General features: G+C 44.6%; 1 protein-coding gene and 1 long non-coding RNA gene across 2 annotated transcripts; one reads left to right on the top strand and one right to left on the bottom strand.

Moving 5' to 3' along the window:
- LOC148649796 (serine/threonine-protein kinase Sgk1) lies at positions 1-12,065 on the top strand. Its single transcript, XM_088602950.1, has 13 exons — positions 1-240; positions 1,451-1,526; positions 3,591-3,666; positions 3,758-3,801; positions 3,900-3,957; positions 4,534-4,617; positions 4,896-5,027; positions 5,630-5,742; positions 6,195-6,318; positions 6,701-6,796; positions 7,228-7,383; positions 7,825-7,914; positions 8,257-12,065. Exons 1-13 carry the CDS (start codon positions 171-173, stop codon positions 8,422-8,424), a joined length of 1,287 nt encoding a protein of 428 aa, XP_088459076.1. The 5' UTR covers positions 1-170; the 3' UTR covers positions 8,425-12,065.
- Positions 11,898-14,437, bottom strand: LOC148649795 (uncharacterized). Its single transcript, XR_015925934.1, has 2 exons — positions 14,354-14,437; positions 11,898-13,395 (listed from the first exon to the last, which is right to left on the bottom strand). It is a non-coding gene; the product is annotated as an uncharacterized LOC148649795 (long non-coding RNA).
- Between the last annotated feature and the right edge of the window lie 106 nt (positions 14,438-14,543).

The raw sequence follows: 14,543 nt of genomic DNA, 5'->3' as shown, positions 1-14,543 counted from the left end.
TGCGCTGCCGACCTTAGTATCGTACAGACATCAGCTGAGCTGAGTTGCATGAAGGCTCTTCGGAACAGGACACAGCAGTTTGCAACGGTAGAGAAAGCGAGCCACTCTGTGTACAAACTCCAGTCTGATTCCGCGACCCTCTATAAGTATTTCCTTTGGATTTACCCGAGATGGCTGTTACTGAAGCTGGCTGCGACTTGACCTACTCCAAAATGAGGGGATTGGTAGCTTTCCTTACTGGTATGGAATTTTAAAGTTTATTTCCCGGTTCCTCTGCACCGCTGTAATTCCTTACTCGGTCGAAGGGACGAATTCAGTGTGCTGAGCTATTGCCCCCACTGAAATGAACGTTCATGTAAATCTTTACAAGTTGTTTTTAATTGCAAGTGGGAAGTATCAGTGCCTGCTTAAAGCTGGGCACTATTATAACATTGGCGTGTCCTGTGAAAATACGAACTGTTTGTAGAGGCTCTGCACCTGTTGAATAAAATGGGTATTGAATGTCCCGTGGTCCCGCTACTTACAAATTGCTTTAATGAGGGACGTTAAACACGGGTTTCGTTAAAATGTATATACTCGGTACTCTGCTGAGAAATAAAACCTCCGGAGAATGCAAGAGAAGTATTTGTGACAGAACAATGCGGACTGGAGACGTTTCGTGGGCACCCGACTGTTCCGAACTGAAAAAGAAAGTTTCAATATTTTTCTCTGCGCTGCTCATTCATTCGCGTTAAATTGATAGTGGCAATTTGAGTGGCTTCTGCAGAAATACCGATTGAGTCCCCTCGGGCGTGTTTATGCAACTTGTTTTGGAAAGTATTGATCTCCGTTTGCTTCGCAGAATTATTGGGGTGTGAATGAAAGTTTTGTATCTGTTTGAATTCCCTTCCTTGTTTTTGAAATCAACCGACAGAGCGCGGAATATAGGAAGAAATGTACAGTTCTACAATAATGGCAAATATTTGTTTAGGCGGTGGGGGGAAACAAATTCGGATGTAGATTATCTGGATACATTTTAAAAATGAACTGCTGTGTACGTCAGGTTCCTAATTTTGACTTTTGCAGTTCGCTTTAATTCCAATAAGAGGGCTTCCTGTACGGGAACTGTGCATTACTAAGTATCTTAATTAAATAGTAGGTGCTGTACTACTGTGTATGTCGCGGAAAACGGCAAGTTGGTGGTATTGCGCTGTCTTAAAGCCGCCTTCGGAGCGGCGATAAACGATCTAGGGAGTGAAACATGACCGCCGAATTTGAACAACCCTGAGCTAGGGGCGACACCGGAGAAGATCCGGGCGTTTTCTGGTCCTCCTACAGTACATACAGTGTATACAGGAAAGCGAGGAACCCCAGTCCCCCCACCCGGTCTCTTTAAAAAAGCAGTGACGTTTGGGCAGGTTGCTATGTCTCGGATTTCCCCGCTGACGAATACGCCTCCTTTGTCTCGCAGCCTTCATCAAGGAGAGGAAGATGGGCTTGAACGACTTCATCCAGAAGCTGGTGTCCAACCCGCACATCTGTCAACAGTAAGTGTCGGGGTCCGAGTCCCGCGGTTTGGGGGCGTATCCTGCGTCCTGTCAGTCGACTTGAGCAGAGCGGGGTGCTGGGCCCAAAACTGTGCAAAACAAGACGACTGTTAACGGCAGGTGTGACCAGAGATCCCCGCTCCAGCAGTGTATTTGTCTTAATGTACTTTGTTTCATGTACCGTGTTTAAAAAGCCATATACAGTAGTACAGAGGTAAACAGAGCGGATTCTGCTGTATTTTCTTCACACGGCGTGCATTATTATGTAAGATGTTTCTTACTATGAGTGGGATCTCTGTACTAGACGAGTGCTGAGACTCTGAATCGTATAGTAGAACAGCACATTCCTGTGTCCAAAAGTGTCATTTTGCCCACGGGGTTGGTCAGGCTGTGAATAGCATCAAGGTTTAGCCTAATCTCTGTTAACACCCACGCAGGTTAACCTGCTGCTTGAGAGCAAAGCTCTGGGAGGAAATAGACTTCACCTGTCACTGATCTCAGTCGTCATTCTTAAATAAGCACCCCTTGCTGCAGATACATTTTTCTTCTCCCAGGGCGAAGATAAAGTACTGATTCCGCTGCAGTATGCGTTTTCCAAGAAAGTTCTAGGTACCCGGTCTGTTAGTCGAGATAAAAAAACAACAACGAGGCAATACGATAGATGTACAGAAAATATAGAAGGCATCAACCCAAAGAAAGAAGAAAGTCGCAGTTCTGGATCTTTTACTTTGTAGACCAGAGAGCATTAATCCGACTGACCACTGACCGCCTTGGTTTAGTGGGTCAGCCAGTTCGTGATTTCAGAGCCCGGTCACAGGATTAGTACTTTAGGGTTAGGTGAAATGTTTCGGCATTGCTTCCAATAGCGCCGTCACAAGATGGGTATACCGTAAAATAAATGTGTTTTCATAACCGGGATCCCGTCTCTCCTGTGCTGCGTATATTATCCCCCCCTATTCGTTTCTCTTCCGTCTGCCCTTGTTAGAGCAGATGGTGAGTCCTTTTCTAAACCTGCCCCGGCTGACACCACCTCTGATTTTTTTTTTTCCTGCGCTCCCTCCTCCTCACTGCCGTGTGGCTCAATGGAAAACAGATCACGCTAGAGCCCTTAAATCCCACATCTTGACCGTAATCCGAAAGGAAGAGGGCGGTCGGGTCGTGTAGCACCGCGAGTCCGCGCTGGTCTCACAGCAAGGAGCTCAGTGCGCGGTTCTTGTATGGGAGTCTCGTCTCCAGCAGAGGTGTGACTTAACACGCTTCGTATCGTCTTGGAGGGCTCCGCGTTCCTTGCAGCGTGGGCAGCCATCTAATGTCCTGCAATCTCATGCCTTTGCATATGAATAATTGCCTACTCCAGGAATGACTCAGACACGCTTTTCACGTTATCACTGCGGTGTGAGAGGCATCGGCGCCACACCACGGATGTGAGAAACGCATCTCCAGCCAGATTTGGCTTGGCTGTAATGACAAAAGCCACAATTCTTTTATTACTCTTGCAAAACACGTAATGGTCTTTTTGTACAGCCATCACACTGACTAGAGCTGAGTAACATCTTACAAAAAAAATATATTTCACTAAATTGAAATGTACTTTTACAATGGAAGACGTATTTTACTTTTTCTAAAAATGTTTTGCGAGACTTATCTTGGACATTTTAAACAATGCCTTTGGTATATTTATACTATATGAAAGAACACGTAACTTTAATCGTTTTAATCTCCCAGAAGGCTTAGCCTTTTTAATCTTTTGATTGTGCGTTTTAATTGCTCCGGTAGAATAAACAAACCGTGTTACACCAGCGCCATCTAGCGGCCAGTCTGCATTGTCCTCGCAGCTGAATTTATCGCACGCTGAGGGTACTCTCCAATTTTCAAGGACTCGGAGACAATGACTCCCTACAAAGAACTTTCAAGTATAGCAAATTAGATTCCTTAAAATAAACTCATGGACTATGACTCACGGTGCTTATAGATCAGGTTTTAGTGGAAAATGTAACTCAAAAGATTTTTGAAACGATATTTCAGAAGAGTAGTATGCTTCCTGTTCAAACTTTTTTCCCCCAGCTCGGATGTCAGAGTATTCCTGAAAATCGACGAAAATCAGAATGAGGAAACGGAATTGGAGAGCGGCTCCACTCCGGTAAGTACTTACCCTCAATAAAAAAAAAAAATACTTTTATCGTCACGGAAGCGGGAAGTTTAATATTTCGTCCCTTCTGCTCGTCTCCTAGGTGTGCCTGAATTCCCCCAGAAGCTCGCTGGCGGAAGAGACCCAGTAAGTCTTCGGACTCTGCTCCCCGAAATCATGACTCTGCCAATTAGAGCGCCTGACTGATAAACTGATCACCCGATCTGTTTTTTTATTTCTTTCAGGGTTAAACCGTCTGATTTTGACTACCTGAAAATCATCGGGAAAGGCAGTTTCGGAAAGGTAACCAGTCATCACTTTTTTCCGTTGTTTCGATGAGCTTATTCCGTAGATTTAAATGGAGAAATCTGAATTTTTAATTTATATTAGCAGTAATTGAATGAAGGGAAGCCAGACGTCTTTCGTTGTGTATTCAAACCCGTTTAGAAGATAATTTGTTTAATGGAGAATAGTAGAGCTTTGACGCTTACAGGCTGCATTTCAGGTTAGAACAGAGAAACCACAGCGAAGGGTCACTTACATTTATCTCAGTGGTCAATAAAAACACTGCAGGCTACCTTTACTCCTTTGTCGGTTAAAACGTGGTGTACAATGGACTTTCCCAAACCTGGTGCTGGGCACTACAACCCTGCTGGTTGTCTTGGCAGCTGAGCTCATAGCTTAAATGATTTCTGAACTGAGCCAACAAGCTACTTGTCAGTCACAACTTTTGCAAGTTGTTCTTCGGGCTCGGAGCCTGGAGATGAAGTAACTTAAGAAATGCAGTGGTCGGGGCGATCGCTCTCCCCCGGTGTACAGGGCTGTTGGCCATTCCCGGAATGGGTGCTGAGGCTCTCCTGCTCTGCCTGTCCACTGCAGGTTCTGCTGGCGAGGCACAAGGAGAGTGCCAAGTACTACGCTGTCAAGGTGCTGCAGAAGAAAATCATCCTGAAGAAAAAAGAAGTGAGTTCCAGCTGTGTTTCTGTATTTGCAAATAAATAAGGAGCAGGATAGTCTGTGGGAATCCTGCAGCAGGATAGTGATGTGTGTTGTGGACTCTGGCCTGCCGTTTGGTAGCCAGATGCATTTTATTACTGAAGCTATAACGGCTCTCTGTGACCCTGAGGCCATCTCTATAGATGGCCCTTCACTGATTGGGCTTGAAGCTGACTGACTACACGTGTCTGCTTTTGTTGCTAATAATGCTATACTATTGCTATGTTGCTCCCTGTCTGCTACAGCAAAAGCACATCATGGCCGAACGCAGTGTCCTCTTGAAGAACCTGAAGCACCCTTTCCTCGTGGGGCTGCACTACTCCTTCCAGACCACCGACAAGCTGTACTTCGTGCTGGACTATGTCAATGGGGGCGAGGTAGGCACCAACACTGCTGCCATCGGTACTTGCAGACTTGGAAATCAACGCGTGGTTGTATTTGAACATTCAAGTTGGCTTTAGGATCCAAAATGAGAAATGAAAACAAAGCCTACCGGAGTAAACTTATTGGAGGATGTTGTCTGAGGCCTGTGGATCTTGAAATGTGCGTGCTGGGACACGTGACATTTTGTTTCGGTCTTGTTGCCGTGTTTGCCCACACAGCGAGTACTGGCAGCCTTTAGCGCACACCTCCGCAGCCCAGCCTCGGCGGATCTGAAGACCTTGGCATGCTTTTGTAGTGCATTTACTTCTTTAATTAAAATGGTAAATGTCCCTGTGAGAGAACTGAGGGATGTCTTTCAAGAGAGATCTGGGGAAAAACAGTTTGAGCTTCTTGGCATCCAGTGCTTCCTAGAGAGACTGCATCCTCCCTTCCCCCACCTCCTCCTCCTCCTCCTCCTCCTCCTCCTCCTCCTCCTGGGCAGATCGGGGAGTGCGACTGAGTCATCACTCAGCTGTAGTGTGTGTTAGGGGTGGATTTGGACTGTTGTGATGCAGCCGTGGGTTTGTAACAGCCACCCCCTCTCTCTTTCTCTCAGCTCTTCTACCACCTGCAGCGAGAGAGGGTGTTCCTGGAGCCACGCGCCCGGTTCTATGCTGCTGAGATGGCCAGCGCCCTGGGCTACCTTCACTCCCTGCACATTGTCTACAGGTAGGACTGCCTGGCCCAGGGCTACTGAAAACGCAGCCAGGAGACACACAGCTGCTTCGATACCGTCGCACATCAGTGCTCTCTGTTGCAGGTTTAGGTCTCGGTGATTCTGATGGGCTACATGTTGCAGTTTTTTTGCAATGGTTGTAACTTGAACAAGTGGTCCATGCCACTGTAGCATGATGTAGTGAAAATTAGCCTTTGACAATCGGGTGTTAAAGATGAACTCAATATAGCAGGAAATCGGATATAAAAAAAGCAAGGACAGGTTAGTTGTGGACTATGCGTGGTTAGACTCCAGTCAGAATGATTTGAACAAGGAGAATAAATGCAAAGGGAACACGTAACTAGCTCTACAGGCATGTTATGATACTTGATTCATTTTGAGGTTATTGCATCACTACTTTCATATGTGAGTGTTTTGGAGTAACGGAAGCCTTTTTCTCATTCAGAGACCTGAAACCAGAAAACATTCTATTGGACTCGCAAGGCCACATTGTGCTGACAGACTTTGGGCTCTGCAAGGAAGGGCTTGACCCCAATGGGACCACGTCTACCTTCTGTGGAACCCCAGAGGTGAGACTGAGAGGCACCGAGAGATCCGTTCAGGAGGATCAGATCAAAGATTTGGCACGTTCAGGTAGTGTCAGGTCCTACAGAGCTTTGGCCAAATCCTTGACTTGTTATACATTCAAGGTGGCTTTAAGATCTTAAATGAGAAATGTAAACAAAGCTTACCACATGTTTGTTTATACTGTGCTTTATAAACACTTAGAAAATGGCTAACTCAATGAAGTTCACGCTGAGTTATTGCCTTCTAACAAGTTCAGCTCACTAGAAAAGAGTTATTGGTGTTTTACCGTGCAGCTGTGTTGCAGAACAGTGCAGTTGTCTGTTTTGCTTGGGGTTTTTTGCTTTTTACTGCCATTCAAAAAGTCTGCATCTGCTTTTCCGACAGTATTTGGCACCTGAAGTTCTGCAGAAGCAAGCCTACGACCGTACTGTGGACTGGTGGTGCCTGGGTTCTGTGCTGTATGAAATGCTGTATGGACTGGTGAGTATTGCTTTGTGTGTGCCTCTTGTATCAAGACAATGTGAGCTCATGTGTATTCCAAAACTTTTTGTATATCTTCCTGTGTGTTTGCGTGTCGGCTATGAACCTCTTTATTAAAATTTTGCAGTATTACGAATAATAGCGTTTAACCCAGTTTGACAATTGTTCCTTCTATTTGGATGCAGTGTAACTTATCTACATTGTATGTATGTAACTTTTGATATTGTTTATCTGCTAAAATAATCTGTAAGATTATCTGTATGTATACATGCAGACGCCCCTGTTTTGGCATTAAAACCAGGAATGAGGCCATCATGAGTTGTCTTTCCATGATCGATATTGTCAGCAGTTTATTTGTAAAATGAGCTTTCTGCCATCAGAGGGCTGCTGGGTTGCAACTGACTGTTACTCCTCTCCCTCTCTTTCCTCAGCCTCCGTTTTACAGCCGCAACACGGCGGAGATGTACAACAACATCCTGCACAAGAGCCTGGTGCTGAAGCCCAACGTGTCCAATGCAGGCCGAGAGCTGCTGGAGGGCCTGCTGCAGAAGGACCGCAGACGCAGACTGGGGGCCAGGGATGACTTTGTAAGCACAGCACATCTGACACTGCAGGAGCACTCCAGTGACAGACGCACACACATCACACTTTTCACACCCACGCTCCCTCTGTCGCACTGTGCACACGCACACTCGTCCAGATGGGACCCGCTCTCCAGACTCCAGGATCCCATTGTCATATTTAGCAGCAAATGAAAAAGCTATGAGCTTCAGTTTACAACTAACGTTTTATAAATGCACAAAAGCATTACATCTTAAGCCTTAACACACAAGAACTGTGTGTTGTAGTAAAACAGCCATTAGTAGTGAAATGCCAATGTATCTTAGGCTTTGAAAAATTTCTGGATGGTAATTTGATAACTGCTCATGCAAAGTGTTCTATTTTAAGTTTCTCTTAAGTTGAAAATGTAATGTAAAGACACTACTGTGTTTGTTTCAATAGGTCAATTTATTTTTCTCTCTTCACAGTTGGAACTCAAGTCTCATGCCTTCTTTTCCCCGATAAACTGGGATGACCTTGTGGCAAAGAAAATCACCCCTCCCTTCATCCCAGCTGTGGTGAGTACCATTTTGGAGGAAACAGTTGCTATTTCTGTGGTGTTTTTCTTTAGACTGAAGTAAAAAAATCTGCAACTACTCTTGTTCATCTTAGCCATGCACCACTGATTATTCATTCTAAGTGTTGGAAAAAATACTTCCCATTGAAACCTAAGATGTTTTTTAGTCCTACTGTAGAGTTGTTTGCAGTACCCATGTACACTCTACTTTGAGGTAGTAACAAACTACCATATTTTATTGCCCATTTGTAGGGCTTGAAATACATTGTTTTTTACAGTTGTAAAGCTGTGGGCAGAATTGTGTATCGGGTATCTGGACATGGGCTCTTGTTTCATTTTACAGTCCGGCCCCACTGACCTTCGACACTTTGACCCCGAGTTCACCCACCTGCCCGTGCCTGGTTCCCTTGGCAACACGGACAGTATCCTGGTAACCAGCAGCGTGCGGGAGGCAGCAGGTGCCTTCCCAGGCTTCTCCTACGTGCCCCCTGCTGACGACGCCTTCCTGTAGGGCCGCTGTCCTCTCCCCTCCCAGAGCAGCGCACGGGCGCTGTGAGGGCGGGCCAAGAGGAGGAGCGCCCCTGCAGAAGCTAGGGGGCGCCTCTCTGTGCGCCGCCGCATGACGGCGGATGGGGTCAGAGGCAGGACTCGCCCTGGCGTTCGCTGGAGACGAGTGGACTTGACGTGCTCGACCGTACAGAGGCAGCTGGGCAGACGACGGTTCCTCTATCCTTTCTCAAAAAGGACGAACAGTCACCAAGGTGGGCTGCCCCGCGGACTCCTGGCAATTGTGATTCCCCATTCCGAAAGCACCCCCCTCCTCGCCGATGCGTGTTGAGAACTTCTATCCTGAGTTACTAATGAAGAAACCCTTGCCAGCTGAAGGATCTCGGCATCCCAGTGGATTGGAATGAAAGGACCCAAGACATTGAATGTTGTGGGCGTGTGGTGTACCGTACGTGCTATGGAGGGTGGGGGACGTTAGCTAGTTGCTTTGGACATTGGCTGCTGCCGAGTGCATGTATCTTGTGTTGATACCAGCTTTAGGGGAACGCCTTTTGGATTTTTAAATTTGTATATGTTAAAGTTATTTTTATACAAATGCTGCATTGCACTCCATGAAGTTAGGACTGAATGTGTGAGGTGTATTATAGGAAAGGTTTTAGCAGAGGTTGACTTTACAGAGAGGGATGCTTGACACAGGTTTCAGTGTGTACAGAGTCTGAAAGAAAATGGTGCACTTTGTAATTTTGAGCTGTTGCACACCTCTGTGTCAAATACGATGTTCTCCACTGTCTTTCCATGGAGAAATCGCACTTTCCTGGAAAACACATAAAGGCATTATTGGCACTGATTTAAAAAAAAAATGCCAGCGAGTGTGGCGATTTAAGGTTACCTTGACCTCAAGTGGAAGATCTTCCTATGAGGCACTGCAAGCAGACTGGTGCTAACACTGTGCTAGAGAATGCTGACATGTTGGGAAAGTTCCTATTGTTCAAATCTCACTTAAAATGTTAAGTCACAAACCACTCCTGGTCTTTGTGTAGAGTGGCAATTTTGTAGCTCCTTTCTCAGTCCACCGTGGAGAATATTTTCTTCTGATAGTCCTAATCCTGAATGTATCTACCCCGTTAAACATATAGAGCAAAACATGAAGGACCTTCATGTTACATAATGATTCCATCAATTTATGGAAGGATGTAAGGTGCAGAGTATGAACTAGTTTTATTAAATAAGTTCTATTTTATATACCTACAGTGACCTTATAGGTCTGAGTTCCACTGGACAGGCTGCGGTGTTTGATGAAATGAGATGGAGAAAAGCTTCCTGTCCTGAGGCACTTGGATCCACGGAGTTAGTCTGTCCTCGGAAGGTGTAGTCATTGTAAACAGACCTGGCAGGTATTTTACAGGATGACTGTTTTATTGCACTGTAGCTGGAAGTAATTAGGAAAACCCTTCTTGGAGTATTGGGTTCTCCAAACTGTGACCAACATCCACTGGATCTTTTCACACTTGAGGTCATTTTCAGTCTTCTTCCAACTCCTAACACCTCTGCCTGCAGTCACTGTAAACTGCCAGACACTGTAAAGCATTGACACAATCATTGCCTGTTTTTATAAATGTATATTATAAAAATCATAAAGTAAGTGGATACAATTTGCTTCCACTGCATTTTTATGAATATAACTCCTCTGCTTTGTTTTTGGAGGAGGGAACACGTGTAATATGATTATGCAGATATCACTTTGCCAGCATTAAAAATAGTGGTGAAAATCAGAATGGGGGAATTTTTTCCCCCTGCCATTCTGTTTGCAAACACTACTCAATGGCATTAAGATGATATGCATCCTGTACATTGGGGACTCCCAGCATTGGAGTGGGGGCACAGCCCAGCAGCTTTTATTATAGCTGAGCTCTGTTACACAATTGGGTCCTTAATTCAATGGTGGAATTAATTTGAACTCTAAATCCTTTCAGTTCCTAAATTTAGTGGGATATTGGATTTTAGACATAATGTAAGATCTACAAATTAAGCAGAAACGCAGCAAAGGTTCCAATCATAGGATGTGCTAATTCAAATAATGGGCTCAGCGGGCATGTGATGTGTGGGTTTCCTCAGGATCAGGGCTGGGAACTTCCGCTGTAAATTGTACCTAATTTGAGGCGAGAGGATGGCCTCCTGTTTTGTACAGCAAATATATAGAATGTTGTGATGCAAAGAGGCCTGGCCCTACAGGTTCCTTCTTTAATCGCTGTTCTTTTTCCATGGTCTGCCTCACCAATACGTTTCATGGCCATGAATCAGCTCTCAACCAGTTCCAAACAAAGCTCTGTGATTTTATGTCTTCACACAGCTGTTACTCTTGGGTCTCATGTTGACAATAGCAGGGAAAGGCGGTCCATGGGGCCAAAGTGGTTGAGTGTTATCTAGGGAGTTCTATACTTCATGTTTGGCTTTTTGTCTTGCCCAGTGCAAGGGGAGCGGTCTTGAGTTTATTCATGGACATAGACTTGCTCTTGCAGACTGAGAACTATTTCCTGATGTAAACTCAGTTGAAAGAAGGCTTTTATTTACTACTGCCTTGTTTCAATGAATGCAAGTGCAAGCACTCAAAAGCACCTTGAACACGCCTGATCTCCTCAGATCATGGAATTTAAGCAGGGTCAGTCCTGGTTAGCAACCGAATGGGAATCCACCTGGCAAAATGTGGTGCTGTAAGTTTTGTGTACGGCCAGATGCCCATATAATATAATTTGCACATTGCTTTGGGTTGTGAAAGCTAAAACTACTAGCTACCCACATGGTCCAAGAGGTTGGATCAATTAACTAATAACTCCCAAACAGGCTAGATAGGCCACTAGGCCTCCTCTTGCTGGTAACTGTTTTTAAGAACATAAGGTTCCAAACAAAACAAGGCCCATCGGTTGATCTTGCTCGTTTGGTTTCCCTATTGCTATTCTTCCTGCTTCAACTGACTTAAGTTGTAGAACAGTACACTAACTCATACATTTCTTTTGAAAAAAGAATCTCCCCCTCAATAATCTTGTGGGAGTTTGCCTATTTCAGCGGCCTTGGAAAAAGATGCCTTGTGCTAAGATGATGTGATCAATCAAATCTCGTGGCCCTGGCACATCCACGGGTCTAACACCCACTGCTTCAGTCAAAGAGGCAAGAAACTTATTGGTGCTGGCTTGGCCCAGAAAGATGGGTATCTACTTCAGTTATTGAAGCATGCTCCCTATACACATTAGACTTCTTTTGGCACAGTGAAAAATTAAGTTGTAGTAGTGCTATATCTTCCCTCTTCAGCTGCATGCCAATGTTAGGAAGAGGCTCTCACTGCTGCTTAAGAACTGAGACGACTCGGTGAGGGGGTCTTTTTAAAAACTTTCTAGGAGAGTAATGATGACCTCTAAGTTGTTCCAATGTACAGCTTCTGCCATAGAGACTGAAGCTAATGATACAGTTCCAGTGTTGCAATTTCTTCCATATTTGGAAGTCTTTCAGTTTTCTTTGGTTGTTTTTCCACCTCTTATTTACACGTTGTAAGCATAAGTATACCTACTGTACTTGATAGCTGGAAGAGTTATTGCTAAAGAAACATCATTGCAGATCTGTAACAAATATGATAATAAATCAAAGAAACTATGGAGTGGCGTGCCTGTTTTTCCACTTATATAATTGGACTGGGTATGGGCATTTTTGTCACACTGGTGAGTTTCCAAAGGTACAGATATTGACTTTAGGAAACTAAGTTATAAAACTATGATTTATTTCTTCCTTCCCAGGATGTTGAATTCACTGGCTCTTACTATTTAAATTCCAAGGGTATCAAAAGGGAAACCTATGGTGGGAATCTATGGCATTTTGCCACCACCTTAGGATTCTTGCGTGGAAAAGAGGGGAAAAAACTTTGCAGTCTACTTCCTCTCCCCGTTCCTTTTCACAGAGGGGTTCTTTAAAATGAAGGGTGAAACGGGAAGCACAGGACACCAGTGGAAACTATGCGAAAGTATGTTTAAAAATGAGAACAGGAGCCACATCTTCTCCCGCGGAGTTGTGTGTGCCCAGCCACAAGGATGAAGCCGAAACTGTGGCATCTTTCAAGAAACATCTGGAAGAGATCCTTGGATCAGTGGGCTATTAAGTGCCGAACAGTCTTGGTCTTCTCTCCTTTGATCTGTTGACTGGCAATTTAGTGTTTTATATTTTCTCATGCCAAGTATACCATATTTGTCCTCATGATACAAAATCTTGATATGCTTTGGGTTTAAATCGGGGGTCTTTCTAAAGAATGGTACAGCTTGCAAAATGTGTCTATCAACAAAAAGGCCAAACCCAACTCTGGCAGGTTGTGCTTAGTGGTAGTGCACAAACCTTAAACCTGACTAAAAGTGCTAGGTGGTGGTAGTGGCTTGTGGTATTTTTACCCCAGCCCACAATAACCATGCTGTTGCAGGTTAATAATGTAACACTTTCTCATGATGGCCCAACTCCCCCCCCCAACACCACATCAAGACTGTCTGGGGCGAGCCAGTGAGAGGACTTCACATCAGTCTCCAGGGTTTACTGGCTATGGGCTCTTTGAAAAGATGCGTCAACACCCAGAATTCCCTTTGCAGAATCTCTTAATGTACCAGTATTTGGGTAGAGGCTCCAGTTCCTCTCCAGACCACTCAAAGGGACAGTCCAGTGATCCAGATTTCAGTCCTACAACGCAGAACCGGTGCTCCACAACGCAAACATTCTGGTGATCAATTTCTGGGGGAGAGCCACGTGCCTGTGTCCTCTTGGGAGGTTTGCGACTAGTCACCGGTTATCATTTCCACAAGACTCGAAAGCAGCTACTACTACTGAAAGAATTTGTGATGTTTGTGCAGTGTTCCTTAATGGTGGAGTTACATGCTACGTTTTTGGAAAATAAAAAGGATTGGATATGGTGCTTCTTGTCAGGATAGGTTCCGGTTCCCCTGCGACCCTGAATTGGAAGAAACAGTTAGAAAATGGATGTCCTCTAAACTTATTTGGTATTTTATAAACGTGTTTCCCAGTTTTAGAAGAAATATAACTTGTTACCGGTACTGGCCATCTTAAGATCTCTTAAGAGAAGAGAGAGCTATTCTTCACTTCCTTTAAGAAACGTTTTAAATCGAATGAAATAGTGTAAATATTTGTCTTAAAAAAAACACGTCACAAACATCACAAGTCCCACTACGCTACACTGAGCTGATTGGGGTTACATTCAGGGTATGAGGTAAGGTTATTGTGGACGCAGGCATGTTTTCCCTTGACGCCACGCCCACAATGTCGTCGCCCGTGACGTCAGCCCAGAAACGCAGGGCTTCAGCGAGCCAGTCCTGCATCTCCCCTAGCATGAAGAGATACGGATCTTCACAGAACATCTGTCACTAGATGGCACAAAAGAGCGCAGTACGACCTGACTATTATTTGCAACGTGCACAAATCATAACCACTCTGTGAAATCGCAGAACAGCGTTTTGTTTTACTGCCAAACGATTTTTAATGGTAATAAAGCAATATAGTAATTGTTACTGCCATTAGACTAATAAAGGATTATTTATTAAAGCCACGCTTATTCCAAACATCTGTAAACCCACCTTTATTATTTTTTTATTTACTGGTGGTATTTTATTCCTGGACATTCCTGAATTTTGTCAATGATGTAAGAGAGACGAGAATGAAGAAGAAAGAAGACAAAGGCAAGAAAAAAAAATAACTGTGCAACTGTGGGAAGGTAAAAGGTGAACAAAATATAGTAAATGATTAAGGGGGGCGTGCAAGCCTATTCCTTTTGTCCAACGGTACATCCATCTCCATCCCCTGATGTGATTACTTCTGACTTGTTCAGAAACGGGGGCTCTAAAACTCGCGAGAAATTAAAGACGTGGAGTCTAACTGTATTTCTTTAAACTCACCTTTTAATTCGCCGCACGATTTCGTTTTAGCGTGGCCAGGGTTAAATCTCTGTTTCTTTCCATCAGGCCCGAATGAGGATCCCCTCAATAAGTTGCGAAAAAGCCGGGAACTCGGCTTTTGTACTTAACTTAGTAACTCCAGTCCGCCCTCCTGCGGCGCTGCCTTCTGCCAAATTGTGAGCTTTCGCTC

The sequence above is a fragment of the Lepisosteus platostomus genome, chromosome 13, assembly GCF_059453375.1.
Source record: "Lepisosteus platostomus isolate fLepPlt1 chromosome 13, fLepPlt1.hap1, whole genome shotgun sequence".
In the NCBI taxonomy this organism is placed as follows: Eukaryota; Metazoa; Chordata; class Actinopteri; order Semionotiformes; family Lepisosteidae; genus Lepisosteus; species Lepisosteus platostomus.
This window is presented reverse-complemented; position numbering and strand designations above follow the sequence as displayed.